At 48.9% G+C, this 18,235-nt stretch overlaps 1 protein-coding gene across 3 annotated transcripts in view; it reads left to right on the top strand.

Annotated features, from left to right (window-relative positions):
- Nucleotides 1-14,253, top strand: part of DENND2A (DENN domain containing 2A) — a 58,867-nt gene extending 44,614 nt beyond the window's left edge. For 2 of the 3 annotated variants that reach the window (XM_039708001.1, XM_039708002.1), the window contains exons 14-20: nt 829-977; nt 8,016-8,193; nt 8,959-9,000; nt 10,336-10,453; nt 11,628-11,867; nt 12,690-12,776; nt 13,538-14,253. In XM_039708001.1, coding sequence (XP_039563935.1) covers nt 829-977; nt 8,016-8,193; nt 8,959-9,000; nt 10,336-10,453; nt 11,628-11,867; nt 12,690-12,776; nt 13,538-13,569 — 846 coding nt within the window. In that variant the 3' untranslated portion in view covers nt 13,570-14,253. Of the gene's footprint in view, nt 1-828; nt 978-8,015; nt 8,194-8,958; nt 9,001-10,335; nt 10,454-11,627; nt 11,868-12,689; nt 12,777-13,537 lie in introns of those variants that run through there. The other variant, XM_039708003.1, reaches the window with a different exon arrangement.
- The last annotated feature ends 3,982 nt before the right edge of the window (nt 14,254-18,235 follow it).

Consider the following 18,235-nt stretch of genomic DNA (forward strand, 5'->3'; position numbering starts at 1 on the left):
AGGCAAAGCTTGAGAAAATAGTTTACTTTATATAGAAAACAAAAGACAAAGCGAGATACATGATAACCTTTCAATACTCAAGAAGTTTCCTGCAGAGAGGAATGTGACCAGTTGCTCTCAGTGTATACTGAGAGTAAGACAACAAGTAATTGAGGTAATTTGCCACTGACATGTTTCAGCTGTAGGCTTGGTGTTGGTGAGGGTAGTTCAGAACTAGAGTAATTTTCTTGTGGGATTTATGAAATGTGTGGTGTTGGAGGCTTTCAAAAACAATTTAGATAGCATCTGTCTAAGATAAGGAGTATGAAGTGCTAAGGTGCTATGACAGGTATTATTTAAGTAGATATGAACAAAGAAAAATACCCACAGGCTGCTCTTGTCTGTAACTGATATAAAAAGTTTATGGTCAGGAGGTTAGGCATCCAGATTCTTGCAGTAAAAAATAAATAAATTGTAATGGTAAAAGTCAGAGTGCAGATTTGAAAGGCTCCATGACATTATGCTGCCTGAATACCAGAAAGCCTGAAAACCACTCCCAGCTGGACACAAACTAGTTTTTCTCCTTATGAAGAGCTCACTGTCCTCAGTCCAGTGGGAAGAACTTGTGGTTGATCTCATGCTGTGCCTACTGGAGTGGACTCTGGATCATCTTCATCTGGAAGGATTTATGGGAGGCCTTTGGAAGAACTGTGTTTGAGGACTTACTGCTGTGTGCTGCTCCCAGCAGTCAGTGAGGGCTGCTAGCTGTGAAAATACCTGCTGGGTCCTTGCTTGGCACACTCTGGGTAGGCATCAGGAGCTCACCTGTGCTCTTTGTGTCCCCAACAGGTCATCGAGCTGCGGCGGCCCCTCGACTCCAGGCTGGAGCACGTTGACTTCGAGTCCTTGTTCACCTCCCTCAGCGTGCGGCACCTGAGCAGAGTCTTTGCCTCCTTGCTGCTGGAAAGGAGGGTGATCTTTATTGCAGATAAGCTCAGGTACCCTCTTGCATTCCCCTAAAGAAAATGCTGGCAAGGAAGGGAGGCTGGGAAGGCTGCAGTGACAGATCTCTGCTTTATTATTTTCTTCTCTGCCCTTTTCAACCTTGTAACGATGTGAATAGGGCTGTTTTTCCCAGGAACTGGGAACTTAGGCCATGAACCATAATTTCATTTTGCAGCTTGCAAAAAGTGCTGCTTCTCGTCCCCAAGGGGAACCAAATTCACTTCCTCCAGATAATTTCAGAGCAGATCCCTGGTGCTAAGGAAGCAAAACCCCTCCTTTTGCTCCATTGTGCTGTACTGTTCCCTCCTGAGCTGTGCTTGGGTTTGCAGGGATCAAGCCTTGTGCAGAGATCACAGTCCCTTCTGAGTTTTTCTCTGATGTTACAAAATCTTCCTTATTTTTCTGCTTGTATTTTCATATTGGTTTCTAAAGGCTTCTTTTTTCCTATGGGGATGAAAGTCAAGGATGCGGCAAAATGGGGAAATGAGGGAGGGGAAATGAGATGGGGAAATGAGACAGAGGACTTCTCCCTTCTATTTTGAATCTGCTCAATTTGATTTTTTTTAAATGTATTTGTTTGCTCTCCTAAATCATGAAAATGGGTCCAGGTTTCTTTAAGATCTTGTGCAGCTGGTGGCTGGCAGCTCTCCAGCCCTTGAAGCACTTGAGGATTCGGGGAGGAAAGTTCGCCAAGGCTGGGGAAAGAAAAGCTGCCTGGATGAGTAATGACACTGAGGAGCATGCTCAGGTTTCAGGAGTGTACAATGCCCCTAAGCTGTCTGTTTTCACAACTTCCAGGCAGCAGCCTGCAGCTCTGGGACTGAGCACTGGGGCAGAGAATGGAGAGGCCCCTTCTAGAGGAAAATGAAGGGGAAAAATTCATTCTACATGGATCTGGGGCTCTCTGTGGGCAGAGCTCGGGCAGCCTCATCACAGGGATAGAAAGGTTGGGGAGAGGGAAGCTGTAGCACTGTCTGCTTGCAGATGTCTTGGTTCAGAAAGGGGAAAATTTGCCTCTTTTTAAATACTGATATGTTGTGCATGTAGAAACTTGGTATTCTGGATACTTAAACCACACATTTCATGCAGAGCATTTAGATTTGTATTGAAAGTGAGAGAATTAATCCAAATACTAAATGTCTATGTAACATATATGATTTATGACATAATCTATGATCACAGGCTCTCAAATATTTTTCTCTTCTTCTGTAGGATAAATTTTACATTCTGAGAAAAAATTTTAAGGACACAGACTGACATTGTAATCTCTACATGAGAGCTGAATGGTATCAGGAAATGGCAGGGAACTTTTTGATGGTGGGGTTGAGACATCACTTTAGAATGAACATTTGTTTAACAAATCTTTTCCTATCACGTCTTTACATGACAGCACAGTGCTGTGTATTCTGAGCATGAGGTGTGATATCTGTAATTGAAAGCACCTTGATAGGTTTTGGTGTTCATTTCCCACCCCTGTACCTTTTGTCAGGGTATCTAGGGTCCTTAGGAGTTAATCCAGGCTGTACAGGCCTGTAAAGAGAGTGGGAGAGAGCTATAGAATCATAGTTTCTACAATCTCTAAATATCTCATAAACAGCTTTTTTTTTTTCCCTGTGAAAAAGGAATTGTCATGTTTAAAAGATCCAGGGTCTGTTAGACCACAGGGCTCAGATTCAAATATTTACCATAGATTTGCCAGCTCTCTATGAGACTTTTAATATTTGATGTTTCTGAGAAGACCTTGCTCTGAGCAATTTCAGGAAAGCCTTTTTCTTTTCCTTTTACAAAATAGGAACTTTCTCTGGCTTATTTTTGTGGAGCAAAAGCTTGGAAGTTATCCCAAAGGACTAAAGATGTGAAATGAAGAAAACAAAGAAAATATCCCTCAAAATTAAGTAACTGCTGTATTTTAATCCAGTTCAGTGACTTGAATGGACTGGCATTGTGAGCCTTTCCTAAGGGGAACAGTGTCTTCTACTCATAAGTGGACCTTCCATGTGTTGAAGGCTGATGCTATTGTAGATACAGGATCTTCTGTCCAAATGATATTTTTCCTAGGACAGGAACACATTGAACTCAATGAGTATTAAGTAGCATTCACTCTAGGAGTGAAAATGCCAATTTGAGAGGAAAGATAAGAAATACTTTTTGGAAATAGCTGAAGAGAAGGAAAAAAACTATAAAAGCAGCTGTTGGAAACTGCTCAGAGGTTAGGAATGCTAGAAATAATCCAGCTGAGATGGATTAATGGGAAGAGTGCAGGTGACACAGTGAAAGATGTACAATAAATTACATTTATCGTTAATCTTTGCAGTTCTTCATGTGGGTACTATCAATAACTACCTGTCCATGTTTGAAAAGGTGTGTCTGGGTGTGAGGGACAGAGAAATGATGTGTACAATTTGTTTATATCCTTTAATTGTTATGAAATCAATCAGTGGGAAAAGAAAGCTGAAAGGTCTCCTGCCAAATACTGCATGAACTGTAAAATGTTTTCAAGCTGAGCCAAAAAATGCATCTAACAAGTGTACAGCAAGTGAAATACTTTGTCTTTTCCATCTTTAGAATGAGCATTGAGTGTTTAAATACCTGTCAATCCACAGCTTGGCAGCGGAAAAGGAAAGAATTTGGTTTATTAGTTTTTGGGTGGGTTTTTTTCTCTGTTGCTATGGATACTGGAGTATACACTGCCTCACAACCCAGGAAAATGCCTTTGTTAAAACTGTATTGGTCTGTGTAGTCTTCCCCCAGCTTTTGTTCATTCCTGCAATGTTAACTTTAGTCCTGGGGCAGTGGAGACAGTGGCGTGGGTTAGACACTGCAACATGAGAGCTGCTTTTGTTTCAAAGGGATGTTGCCTGGCATGCAGCTCCAGGCACTGCCAAACAACCTTTTAGAAGGCATCTTTCAGCTAAAATCACCTGATGTCACAAGGTACCTCAAGCTGGGCAGTTTTTAATGGCCTGAGCAAGAGATCTTGTGATTCAGAAGGCTTTTTAAAAAGAAAAGCTTGCACAGGCTTAAAATCAAAGCCTCCTTTTTCCAGATCTCAAAAGCTTGTTGTGGGTCTGACCAACTCAAGCAATTGCCTCTGTCTCTGCCAGAAACCACAGCTGTATCAACAACACAAAGTGGTCATTGTTATCAAAGGCAGATCTGAAAGAATTAGAGTAGACACTTTAAATGTGGTCATTCCCAGCAAAAAGTAATTAATCATCAGGAAGAACTCTCTACCATGTGCTACGAAAACAAATCTGGGACTGCGAATATCAGCCTCGCAGGTTTTTCCCTTTTTGCCCTGTGATTAGGGAGAAGAAGAAACTCAAGGTTGAAGTTTGATAATAGTGTTGTCTCTTCAGATCATCTTAATAGTCATTTCTTCACCTGCACAAACCTGCCACGTTGGTGGGAGTCAGTGAGGGTCCCCAGAGAGCTGGTGGAACTTGGCATCCTCCTGGTGGGATTTGCGGCAGTGCTGTGTGAAGTCATGGGACAATGCTTGGAAGCTCCTGTGCCTGCTAAATGTTATAAACCAGAACTGTAATCCATCATAAGTAGCTCCAGATGTGACACAGTGTCAGAAATCTGAAGGTGTTTGTAAAACAAATCCTACCGTGGCAGAGCTTATAAAAAAAAATTAAAGATACATATTCAAATAGTCTTAAATTGCCAAATGCCAGCATATTTTGAGCATTTTGGTTAGTGCAGGGACCACAGGACTTCCTGGCATTAAACTACAGCAAGATGTTTGATTCAATAGTGTTTTTCAGAAATCATGCAGATCCTAAACCCAAAGAGGGAGTCAGCTTTGGAAGCTTTTTATCACATATGCTTGCCTTTGGAGTGGAAAGCAACCAGGCTGAACAGCCAGTGTCTCTCCATAGAAGCTGTTGCAACTTGTCAAGGTGTCTTTTAGAGCAAATCAAGCTAGTCTTGGAGCAATTTTCCCAGGAGAAGAAGAAGGGTTGCTATATGTCTGTATTGGCCACCCGTGTTCAAGGTGGCTACCAAGAAGCAGCAGCTTCACAGGGTGCTGTGTGGTGGGTTTGTGCACAGGGTGGTGGGAAGTCCTACTGTTCAAGCAGACAAGTGTCACAGGTTGCTGCAGTATCATTGTTCTGACCAGGGGAATGCTTACCCAGAGAGATCTGTGTGTCAGTCCCTACCCAAATCAGCCCTTTAGGGAGGGGTCTGAGGGTTCTTGTGTCCTCAGTACCTTTTAGCCTCTGTACTAACCTTGACATCTCAGTCTCAACTGTGAGCAACATGCAGCTCAACCATGTTCCCTGCAGAAGGCTGAATGGACTCTGAAAATGTCCTCAGCATCTTGAAAGCGTTCTTCAAAGACCTGCAGCATTTTAAAGGTTACTCATGAAACCAAAAGCCTTAGAAAGTGGTGCCTGTGTCCCATGTGAACAGCTGGACTGAACCTGTGTGGCCTGAGGGTGGCTCCTGACACTTCCCAGAGCACACTGCAGTCACGTGGCTGCTGGCTGAAGAGTCACACAGATGGCATAAAAGGGATTTATCAAGCTGGATTCTTTTACAAGGCTCATCAGCCTGATGTGAATCAGCAGTCCCTTAGTGCTTGTTGCAGTGCCAAATGCAAGAGAAACAGAGATCTTAGGCTTGAGTCACTAGATGGCCACAGTTCTCCTGGGCTCCTGGCAACCTGCAGCTCCCTGAGACTGCCTGCAGAGCAAGTCTGACGTGTGGAAAAGGTACTTCAGTGATACCTCCTCTTGTGTCCATCCCTGAACTGCTCTGCTTACAAAGGAGGCTCACAGACCTCAACCCTACCAGTATTGTTCCCTGGAAAGGTCTTCCACAGTGAGAAATGTTTGGGAGCAGAGATCACTGGGTTTCACCGTGGAGGCGTTGAATCATGCACAGATGGAAGGGTGGAAGGGGAAGTTATCTTTACTTCCCACTGCCTGGTGTGTACAATTTCAGACTTAACACAGCTCTGCCTTTGACTTGCACTTGCTGGAGCTCGGCCATCTCTCCTCCCACTCGATCTCTCATGTACCATGTGTACTCGCTGGGGCTCGAGAGCTGGGCTGAGGGAAGAACAAGCCACCATAAATATAGTAGGAGACAGCTTGCCATAATATCTCACCATGCCATAAATAACCACATAGTTCAGCTGCTCACTGTTCCTCTGTGGAACTACCTGGACTCAGAGATGTTTTCCATGGATTTTTCGCATGCTGTCTATAAATTCAGGTCCCATGTTTAGGCACAAAATTGGATGCACCTTCAAAATAGAGGATTGGTGACAAATGTAAAACTTCTAACACTTCAACATTCACCCTCTGCTCAAAGAGGAACAGTGGGTGGTGATAATGCCCCACTGCTGTGCACAAGTGATGAAAGGTGCCGTTCTTTCAGCTTTCACTATGCTGCTGCTGCTACTACCAGGTCTATTATCAGTCAGAAATCGAGGAGTGGAAAATATGTTCTGCAGTAATGGAGAAGAAGAAAAGCCCCTGCTTTTGTATCTGCTAACATAACCTGAAATGTATGAGTAGCACAGCTTTGAAGGAGATGGTTTTTAAAGGATTTCATTAGCTTGGAGTGCACTTCTAAGATGACACATTCACTTTTGTTGCAGTTCCTTTCAAGATTAGCTTGTATGAAAGATACAACAAAAATCATCTACTTTGATATTATTCCCACATTTTTTCTGGGTGGTTTTTTTTTTAATGTTTATGTTTCTTGCTAGCTCCGTATTTTCTCATTATTTTAATTTTGCTTCTCTCAGATTCATTATCTCCCTTGCATTTTTGATAGACATAGCAAGGTGTGGCCCAGCTGATGATGGCAGGCACAGCTGGAGAGCAGCAACAGAGAGGCAGCCTGGAGAGTCTGTGCAGGGAGGGGGATACACTCACACCTTCCCAAACAACGATGTGGAACTGAAGTTTTTTTCCCATTTAAAGCTACCAGTCTGTAACAGAGCCTTTGGAGGGTCTTCCTCTGTTTTTACAGAGTATCCCCTTAAAAAAGACAATCCTCTGGGAGTGAAGGGAGAGGAAACTATCCCCATTTTGTGAAGAGACTTTCTCAGAACACACATCTTTCCCAAGTGCCAGTTCCCTACCTATTGCAGTCCCAGATTTTCAGGTTAAGCAGATTCCAGCCTCTCCCCTGGGATCTCCTCATTTCCAAAAAGTGTCATGTGTTTAACAATGTTGTTGCCTGATTACTTACAGTCACACTGTTGTCCCAGCAACTGCAGTTTTGTTCTGCTAACCTGAGCTTGCGGGATGGAAGCCAGCCAGCTGTCCCCCAGCCACGCCACTCTGCTCAGCGTGCCCTGGTGACACAGCACAGGGATGCACATCCACCAAACTTAACGGAGTGGGGAGGGGAGGGAAAGCAGGCTTCACTTTTCAGAGCAAGCTCAAGTCCGCACCCATCAAACTCCTTCCCTCTCAAGCCAGCAATAAACCCAGCTTGCTGAATATAAATTCTCCCATGGAGTCTAATGGGAGCCAGCTGGGCGTGCTTCTCAATCCATGTGACTCCTGCATGCCTCCTTCCTCTCCTTCCTCTCCTTTCCTGGATGCTGGTAAAACCAAATGATGTTATATATACAGGATTTATAGCAGCTAGCCTTCCCCCTCTCTTGACATATAAAAATGCTTCCAGACCCAGAAGAGATGAGTAACTGATGCCCTGCAGTGGCTAACTGGATATCCTGCCTGACTCCTACCAGAGAGCTGTGGGAGAATGAACTCATTTCTCTGGGAGGCAGTGGCCTAGAAGATGGAGTGTTTGTCTGATATTTTCTATCAGGACACTGGAGCAGCAGATCTCTGATTCAGTGGAACCCATCTCTTGTCATAAGAGCGTGGACTGGGGTCATCTTTCAGAAATCATTGCTTCTGAAGCTGAAAAATGGGGTCAGAAATGTGGGAAAGCCCCTAGTAATTAGAGAGATCAATCAGGGAGCAGTTGATTTCTAGGAAGCACCTCTCATTCCCTGACTGACCAGCCGTTGCCCTTTGTTGTGTTTTGTCTTCCAGCACTCTCTCCAAGTGTTGCCATGCCACGGTGGCCCTACTGTACCCCTTCACCTGGCAGCACACGTACATCCCCGTGCTGCCGCCGTCCATGATCGACATCGTGTGCTCGCCCACCCCCTTCCTGATCGGCCTCCTCTCCAGCTCCCTGCCCCGCCTGAAGGAGCTGCCCGTGGAGGAGGTGAGTCCTGCATCCACACCGTGCTGTACTCCAGGCTGGTCCCTGGGGGCTGAGCTGTTTTGTGTCAGCTGGCAGTGCCAGGGAGCAGAGCTCTCATCCTCTGGCTGCTGTGAGTGTGGGTAAAGGCAGAGGTAGGTGTTCCCCAGGCAGACAAAGGTCTGTGCTCTGCCTTGACCACAGCTTGGGAGGGCAGGGGACTGGAATCTCCCACTGTGGGGCTGCTGTGGAGATGGTTTTATTGCAGTTTATTCTGGTTTCTGCATGGTGCTGTCTAGAGGCTGCATGCAAATCCTGTCACTCTTAAGTGTGATTGCTACAGCCTGGCCAGGACAGCTGCCCCTCGGGCTAACACAGGAGCCTCACAATAGCAATAAACAATCAAAAATTGGATTCCTGAGGCACAAGGGTGAGCACAGCAAGGCTGAACATGCTGAGGGAGGGATTTCCCTGCCTGCCTCCCAGGGGACAGCAGTGCAGCACATTGGGAGAAAGGATGAAGCTCTGACCCTGCTGGATGGTAAAGGAGCAGAGGGCCAGGCCTGGAGCACAGCCTCCTGCTGAACAAGCTGAGCTGTGGTTTGCAGTGGTATCCCTAGAAAGCCACAACACGGGCTGTGCTCCTGGGTCATGCTTGGTGCCTCCTCCAGCTGCAGTGGAGGGTAGGAGGGCAGGAAAGTGTTTCCTCCAGAGCAGTTACAGATTAAGATAAACTCTGATGGTGGAAATAATTACTTTCCCTTTTGATTCTTGCTCTTTCATTCTTAGGTCCTCGTCGTTGACCTTGTAAATAATCGGTTTCTGAGACAGGTGAGCCGAGCTAATTCACATCCTTTTCTCCCCTTTTTCCTCCATAACTTACCTCCATCTGTGTTTGCTGACCTGCTTGGCTGGGTGGATCACTTTCTCCCCACTCAAAAACTGAGGCAGGGCTTGCAGTGGGCAGCGTTGTATATATGTAACATCATAACATCAACATCCCAAACCACAGCTGTGGAGGACAAAATCATTGGGAATTGCCTTTTTTGGTTTGTTTTTTTTTTTGAGGGGAAAATGGTGGCACTTGGGCACTATAGGTCCTCAAGTGCCATCCTGTAAGGCAGAGGACAGGGCTGGAAAGCTTTGGCTCAGCACTGTCTGCTGGGAAGCAGTGTGGGTTCTTCCAGCCTGTGTCTGTCAGTTCATCTCCCATCACATACTCTGCCCTAAGTGGGAGGGGAGCCTTGATGGTTTTTTGAAATTCTTACTGCCTCAGGAGCTTGTGGTTCCTCAATCCAGTCCTTGCACTGGATGGGTCAGAGGCAGGAGGGTACATGGGAGCCTGTGTGTTGCTCTGCAAGCAATATTGCCTGCTGATTTTCACTTCCCTTTGTTGTGGAGAGGAGGAGTGGGAAGGGGAGGAGGAAGGAAAGAGGATAAATGAGCAAACATACTCCTGGCCTGGGAGGCTCATTTTTGCCAGAGCTCCTTGGCAGATGGCTGAGCAGCGCTGGCAGCGTGGGTCTCTGCTGAGGCTCAGCCCGTGACTAAGATGGGATGAGTGCTCCTCCTGCTGCAGGGAGCAGCTGTGGGCGAAGGCCAAGCCCTCCCACAGTCCTGACTTGCCAGCTGCCTTAGCTCTGGGGTAATGCTTTACCTTGCACCTCTCTTCTGAAGGCTTCAGCTGAATCAGCCGGCTCAGCCAGGGCTGGTAGGAGCTCTGCACAGTCACTGGCAGTTCCTTGGCTCTGATGCTCCCTGGGAATTCCTTATGCCTGTGTAAGAAGTTTGATGCCTGAGCAGAGGCTCTGCTCACCTGGCCACGTGCCAGCATTGTTCACACACCTCCTCTTTGCAGCCGGCCAGTGCTCCTGGGCAGATGGTGAGGCCACAGATGAGCCCTGCCCAGTAGCCTCTCAGGTCAGACATGTAAAATTCCTCCAGAACAGGGGAATATTTAGGAAAAAACACCCCCTTTCTCCTTCCTCTTGTGCTTCTTGATAGAAGTGTGCTGGGTGGTGCTGGGAACGTGCCAAACCTATTACAGTTAAGCCTTTTCCCTCTCCTCATGGTTCATTTCTAGTGCTCCCCCCTGCTGTGCTGGGGACAGGTAGGAGATGTTTTTGTCCCAGCCCCAGTCCCTGAGGAAGTGGCTCTGTCTTACAGATGGAAGATGAGGACTCCATCCTGCCCCGCAAGCTGCAGGCCGCCCTAGAGCACATTTTGGAGCAGAGGAATGAGCTGGCCAGTGACAAGGAGGAGGGCCCTGTCAATGGCAAGCAGGGTAAAGCACAGTGCCATTCAGCTTAAAACCGTGTCTTTTCCTTCACCTTTCTTGTCTGTCACTTCCTAGAGGAGAGCTAGGCTTTGTACTGAATTTCACACCACAGGTATTGGAGGTAGATCGGGATTTTGGTTAAGCTGTATGAAGTATTCCAGCACATGGGGACAGTTCTCTTTGTGAAGAGCAACAGTACTTATCTCTTCCCAGCTCTGGCCATGCTCCCCTTACAATTCCAGTGAGCACCTGTACTCCTTTTCAGAGGGGTTTCATAGCCTTTCATTCCACTCTGCTGCTGGCCATGAGTGATGCAGGCTCCTCCAGGGGATGGTCACCTGCAGAGCTGCAAACTCAGCGATGACTTTGTGGCTTATGGTGACTGGGCTGGGACAGCATTCTTGGGAAACAGTATGGGCATCTCCTTGGTGCAGAGCAGCCTGGAGAATGTGCTGGTTTTGGCTAGGACAGAGTTAATTTTCTCCATAGCTGGTATGGGGCTGTGTTTTTGATTTGTGCTAGAAATGGTGTTGATAATACAGGGATGTTTTAGCTGTTGCTGAGCAGAGCTCATACTGAGCTAACACCTTTCTGCCTCCCATCCCACCCCACCAGTGAGTGGGCTAAGGGTGCACAAGGAGTGGGGAGGGGACAGAGCCAGCTGACCCCAAAAAAACAATGGGTTCCACATGGAGTCATGCTCAGCATATAAAGCTGCAGGAAGAAGAAGGAAGTGGGGAGACATTTGGAAATAGGATATTTTGTCTTCCCAATGTGTGTGTGCTGGAGCCCTGCTTTCTTGGGCAGGGCTGAACACCTGCCTGCCCATGGGAGCTGCTGAATAAAACAATTATTTTGCTTTTGCTTGCATGCACAGTTTTATATTCATCTATTAAACTCTCTTTATCTTAGCCCATAAGTTTTGTCACTTTTACTTTTCTGATTCTCTCCCCCATCCCACCAGAGAAAAGTGAGCACCAAAATAAAGCTTGGTGTCTTTCAAAGTAGTAGCAATTTGGTCTACTTCCATGACAAGCGCTTCCTAGGATGCTCTCTCTCTTGAGCAGCTTTTTCTTCTCAGGCTGCATCTGAAAAAAAAACAGGGAATTTTTACCTATAGATTTTCCTAGCACATTCTTACAGCACTGTCCTGAGCACTGCCTCTTTATTTTTTCTTTAGAAACCAGTCCTTTGAACGAGGTGGTGTCTGAGGCCTTTGTCCGTTTCTTTGTGGAGATTGTGGGCCACTATTCCCTCTTCCTGACCCCCACGGAGCGAGAGGAGCGGACCCTGCAGCGTGAGGCTTTCCGCAAATCCGTCTCTTCCAAGAGTCTCCGACGCTTCCTGGAGGTCTTCATGGAGACACAGATGTTTGGGGGCTTCATTCAGGAGCGGGAGCTGCGGAAGCAGGGGGTCAGAGGTGAGGGGCTCCAACTGGGCTCTGCTGTGCTGGAAGCTGCTGTTACTCCTGCGAGAGCAGGGAGATGCTCCCACCACCTCCATCCCCAGTTCCGTGGCTGGAGGCTGCAGTGTCTGTACAGGAACAGCAGAAGGGAATCTGCTGGTTCCTTGATGGGGTTGGGATTGCAGGCATCTTTCACTCTTGCAGTATACTCCACGTGTGTCTCTTTCATTCCACATTGAATTCCACTGCTGGAATGACATTTATTCTCGCAGTCCCTCATGTCTTCTTCATGTGTCTAGAGGAAAAATGATTGGTCATGGTTCTTTTCTCTAGTAGAAAGCTTGGATGCTCATCTCCTTCCCAGAGCTGCTGTTGCAGTTTCACTCCTGTTATCCCACAGTCCCAAGGGCTCTACTGGCAGCTGAAATTTCTTATTCCTGCTGCTACTGGTGCTGGCTTAGCAGCTTCCTGATGAGCATTACTAAGCAGGGAATGCTTGAATAGGTGGCTGAGTAAAAGAGGTAAATTCTGCATGATGATTCCCCAGATGATGTCACTCCCTGGGTTTAGCTGTGTTCGTAGGAGAATCAAGGGAGGTACATTCTGTACCCTGAGTGAGGTACAGCAGCTCAGTCAGCCTTGCAGTGGGGAGGGAGGGGGCAGACCAAAGCTTCTGTGCCAAATCTGGCCTCAGCTGATGGAGGAGGTGGGGTGAGTTGTTCTCTCTCCTGAGCAATAATGTGTGGGTAAGCTGAGACAGTACATTTTCAGGTGGGCATTCCTACTTGGATTTATAGAGACACAGAATAAAAGGTGTTGATTTCTGTCTTTCTGCAGGTCTGTTTGAGGTACGGGCTCAGGAGTACCTGGAAACACTTCCTAGTGGGGAGCAGAGTGGAGTCAATAGGTTCCTCAAAGGCCTAGGTAAGGAACCAGCAAAAGCCTTGGCTTCCCAAGGGCTGGGCTTCTTGTTGCCTTCAGGTTGGGCAGCACAGAAGCTGCCCAAGGGTGACAGGGCTAGTGACTATGTTGGCATCCAGTGTCTGGCCATGTATCCCTGTGCTGGCTCTGGCTCTGGTCAGTCACTGTCTGGAGGCTGGTGGAGGACCAAAGGCTGGGCCATGAGCTGTATCTGTGTCTTCTAAAGGAGACAGGTGGGTCTGAGGAGGGAATGGAGCAGCCAGTGACTTGGGGATGGTGGATGCAGGTCCTGATGAGGGAATTGACAGTTTTCATTGCCTTCAGGTTTCTCCTTGGGGATCAGCAGGGGAAACTGCCCAGGAGTATTCTAAGATTCAATCTATTTTCTGCTATAAGGGGAACTAGCCAAGAGCTCCAGACTGAGGCTGGAAGTCTTTGAAAAGTCATTGGACACCGTGGCTGAGTTTGATCAGGTGTTAAGATCACATCCCTGGTCCTCTTGTCTGTTCTTGGCCATTTAAGAGCAGCAGTGCCTGAGGGGCTGGTGTGCCCTGGACAAATGGGCTCTGGAGGGTGTGCCTGGGAGCTTGCAAGGTCTCAGCCTGCAGCACTGCTCCCAGGGAGTAGGCAGAGCAGCTGGCTGTGGACAAGCAGCCAGAGACAGCAGCAGGGCCAGTACACTGCACAGGACAAAGATGGTGGGAAATGACACTTGTTTTGCCTGTTGCTGTGGGGAGTCCATTTTCTTATCTCTGTCTCTTCAGGCAGCAAAATGAAATTCCTCCACAAAAAATAAGAGCGAAGCACATCCTCATTCCACAAAAGAGAATGGCTTTACCACTTAGCGGCAATAAATCAGACTCATCAACCATTCCCACTGAGCCTGCTCCCAGGAACAGCAGCCTTGGGCATGCTGGCCACGGCCAGGACGCGCTGCACAGAGCCGAGGTGCTGCAGGAAGATGGGATGGCTGGGGCTGCCGGGACAGGCTTCTGGATCTCTACAGTAGCAAGCACTGGACCAAGCACTCTCTCTGAACTCTGCACTAGAACGTTGCAGGCATCCCGGCGGATTGGATCTCTTAGCTAGTCAATTCTTTATTTGGTTGTATTTTTCTATTTATATTGAGGTTAGAACAGTTATTAACCAATGACTCTTGCCCTGCCTCCTCTCTGCCTGGTGCTGCCAGAGGCCGAAGCAGGATTCCCATGGGACTGAGCAGGGAAAGAAGGCATGGAGGGGAAGAGCAGAGATGTGTGAAAGTAGGTCTCTGCAAAGCAAGGACACTGAGGGCTGCAGGGATGATGTGGACTGACCAGGAGGAGCTTCCAAGCAAGGGAAAAGGGTGAGGGGGAACCACTAAACCTACTGAGGACTTGATGGGCCAGCCAGCTCCCTGGGTGGCTGTACCAGGGAGTCTTGGCACAAGGAAGGGCCTTTCCTCATGCAGTATAATTAAAAGCGAGTTGAGTAAAAGGCATGTGGATCCATGGTGTTTTCGTGAAAAGGGATGAGCTGTGTGCTCCCACTGTCTCACCTAGTGCCAAGCATAAGCCAGAGAGGACATCAAGCAGCTGGACTCTTGACTTGGCCAGGCCCTCAGCTTCCCTGTGAGACTCAGAGGATGGGTGGCTCAATGCCTCGCCTCGCAGCTTGCTGGGAGTGCCCAAGGTGGAGCTCACCTGCAGGATCTTGTCTGGGAGGCCTGCTTCCCAAAGGTCAGATGGGCTCTCTGCTGTCGTGGGTGTTGCTGCTGGGAAGCACAGTAGGGAACAGGCAAGGGCAGAGTGTCTGCTGCTGCCTTCTGTGCTCCTGCCTGGAGAGGAAGTGGGGCCTCCTGCTCAGCTCTCCTCTGTCTGTGGTGACCTCCTTCGGGGAGGAGGTGTCAGGGCAGTTGAGGGGAGGTTGTGGCAGGGTGAGGGCTTTCTTCCAGCTGGTGTGGAGGCTCTTACTCTTGCACTGCTTGTGAGGGCAAGAGCACCTGGAGGATCCTTGAGTCTGCTTTTGGGAGGAGAGTCTCTTTCCCAGCTGCTGTGGGGTTGCAGGGTGAAAGCTGCATATGGGTACCTTTGCTGCAGCTGTGCTATGCTGGGCTGCATCGGACTCCCAGAGGTTTTGAAAACTATGCCTGTGGTCCGTGGGCCATTCCAGGTGAGAAGACATTTCTGACCAGCAGTGGGGTTCAGAAGACCTCATCTCCATTCCTCCACACCAGAGCAGAGCAGTGGGTCCAGTGCTGCTCTGTGAAGCTTTTGAAGCCATGCAGCCAGGTGGCTGGACAAATGACTCTAGGTGGCCCTGCTTGAGCAGGTGACCTGCATAGGTCAGCTCCCTTCCCACCTCAGCCTCCCTGTGGTTCTGTGGTGAGCACAGAAAATGCTGGACAGCCATGGTGTCACACCAGGCAGGAGGCACAAACTTCTGTGCAGGGACAGAGGAAGCAACAATGGAGGGGCTCAGAGAAGCCAGCAGCATTTACTCCCCACCCCCACCCTCCCTCAGAGGTGACCAGGTGGAGGGGGGGGCTGTCCTTTGGGTGTACTGAACAAAATTGGTGTCACTTCACAGGAGCTGGTGGTGGCTCATTGAAGGGAACTGCAGTGGGGTTCAAGGTGAATCAAATGCTGTGCTTTGATTCTCATTTTAGAAGGGTTTCTAATAGAAATATTATAAAGCTTTCTAAAGCTGGGGTCACCCCCACGTGTGTAAAGGTGGCCAGGATGCCTGCAAAGCTCTGTGGGATGCTAAATAAAGCTGATCTGTGGCTCAGCTCCAGCCTTCAGAAGCAGGTCTCCTGCATGGTTCCACACTGCCAAGCCTGCTCCTGAGGACTCCACATTCCTCTCCTTAAGTGATGTTTTCAACAGCCTGGGACGTGGCCTTCCTTGGCAAGAGCTGTATAAGGAGCAGGGAGGGATCCCAGGTTGCCCAATGCTTAGCTCGGCTTGAATTGGTGTGTGAGCATGCTGAATCCTGGCATCTTTTACTGCAATATCCTAATGGCTCAAATGAAAAAGAGTTGTGAAATAGCCCTGTTTGCCTCATTGGGGAGCTCCAAGGGGGCTCTGCCAGCACAGGGCTCCATGACCACTCAGTGCATTTATTGGCTGCTCTCAGGAAAGTGGGAATCAAGCCTACATAGTGTACAAAATCCAAAGGAGTGTTAAAAAGCAGTAGCAAGAGAAGTGCAATGAAAGAAACATTTACAACTGTGTCGTTAAGGATTTAAAATTAAACTTGGAAAGGAAGTGTTGATCTCCAGCTGCAGGACAACCTCTTCAACTTTAGTTTGTGCTGCTCCAAGATGAGCTTGACTCTCCGCTTTAGTTTGAGCTGTGCTGCTCCAAGATGAGCTTGACTCTCCACCTAAGGGCTCTGTATGCTTCGGAGGAAGCCACCTGTAAGGAAAAGCCACAAGACTATCTGTGCTGGGTGTGACCATGGGTCTGTGTGTCCTGCTAAGGAGGCTGCCAGCAGCAGGTGACCAAAGACCATGAACAGAGCACATACACTGGGGATACCCTAAATGCTATACACACTCACACACACTGTACTGTACACAAACATTAAACTTGCCTACTCAACGTGCCAGGGGTTTCCTGCACCAGAGCTGGGTCTCTGTGTTTAGTAGCCTTGGATGAGCTGCTACTCCATGACCACGTGTACATGGGTGTAGGCAAACGTGCTGGGGCAAGAAGCCAATCTGGGGGCAGTATGGATTTACCAAAGGGTGCTTGAGAATGAGGACACTGGTTAAACATTAAAAGCTGTGATCTCTGCTCCCTAACAGTTCCTGCCTAATTAAACAGCTCTCACACACCAATGTGAGCAGCTCTGCAGGGCCTGTGATGTGCAGGACTGCACTTGCTGACTCCTAAGCTAAATCCCAAGCTCTGTACCCTTCTTTGGTTTTCCAGCACAGGCTGTTGGTGTCCTGCAACAGCTCAGGACACCTGTGAAATCCCAGTCCTCCCTGAAACTTGGGAATGTCCCATCCACCATGCAGTTGTTGATTCTGTAGCTACTGCTGGCAAGACAGACAGCCCTGGGCAGTCAAGAGACCAGACCCCGCCCTGCATGGGGCAGACTTGGGCTTGGAGTGTTGTAGCCAAGGGGGTGTGTTTGCACTTTGCCACATGTAGGGATCCCTGGTGCCAGTTGCCAGGAGACTTGGCACTCACCTCTCTGCCTGGAGACAGATTTCAGGTTGCAGGTGCCAGCAGGCAGTTTGCAGGTGTAGAGCCCCAGGCAGCCACCACAGTCAGAGGGCTTCTGGCAGGGCCGGGACTGGATGCTGTGGCAGGAGTGCTGCAGGGAGAAGGGAAGTGGTGTCTGCAATGCCCGTGGCAGCCAGGACCAGCCCAGTCACAGCTGCATCATCATTCTGCAGTTGCAGCAGCTTCACTGCAAGGAGCTGGAGAAGCTGAGGCACAAGGAAGTGCTTCCAGGGGCAGTTCATTACTGCCTTTGCTGGAACAACTCTAAGTTGACCACCACAGCCACAACACACCCCTCCAGTGCCTCTGCTCTTTTGCAGTGGTGGCACCCACCCCAGCTGAGTGGCATCTGGCATGGCGTCACCCAGCACTTTGTGGTTAAGGCAAGGTCTACTTATGTGCCACCAAAGTGTGGTTTGGGTTTGATAAAGGAGAAGTTGGTTATTTGTGGGATGCTGTGCTGAGCCTGTGGAGCAGATTTCACATGGGCAGAGAAAGGCTGTGCCTCCCTCAGGGCAGCGCAGAGAGGAGCTGTGCCCATCAGGGCATGGTGTCTGCATTGCAGAGCTTGGAGAGCTTTGTTAGCACTGTGGGGAGTGTTTCCCTCCTGTTCCTGAACCCAGCTGGGGCTGGAGCAGGACTGTCCCTGCAGCTCTGAGGGCAGCACATGGGAACAACTGCAGCCAGACCTGCACTCTCCTCCTGAGCTGCTCACAGCCATCAGCCCTGCTCTAAGCCTTCTTCTGCTTCTAAGCTCCTCCGTACCAGCTGGGGATCTGGGGGTGTCCTTGCCCCACTCCCTTCTCAGCACCCAGACCCACACTGTGTTGAGAGGCCACATTGTGACTGACACCATACATGCATCTTAAGAGGAATGGCCTCGAAAACATCTTTTCTACCTGGTGTTCACAGGATCATGGCATGCTCAGCATGTCCTGCTCCTGCTGTCCTGTCTGATCCTGACTGGTATCCCGCTCACCCTGCAACCCCTCAGCACAAGCCCTCTCCCTCGCTGTGCTTACCACGTCGCTGTTGAACTTCCCGTGGTCCTTCAGGTGGTGGCTCAGCCTTGTGATCCTGCTGTGGGAGGGCTGTAGTGGGAGCCTCCAGGGCTTGCCGGGGGCAACCTGCTCCCCACTGCCCAGGAGAGCTTTGGCCGTGGCCTTGCTGAGGGAACTGGAGATGGGGTGTGCCTCTCTCATCACTTTCCATGCATTGGCCAGAGGGTGGGTCCTCTCTGAGCCC

This window comes from Passer montanus, unplaced genomic scaffold (assembly GCF_014805655.1).
Source record: "Passer montanus isolate IOZ18808 unplaced genomic scaffold, ASM1480565v1 scaffold20, whole genome shotgun sequence".
In the NCBI taxonomy this organism is placed as follows: domain Eukaryota; kingdom Metazoa; phylum Chordata; class Aves; order Passeriformes; family Passeridae; genus Passer; species Passer montanus.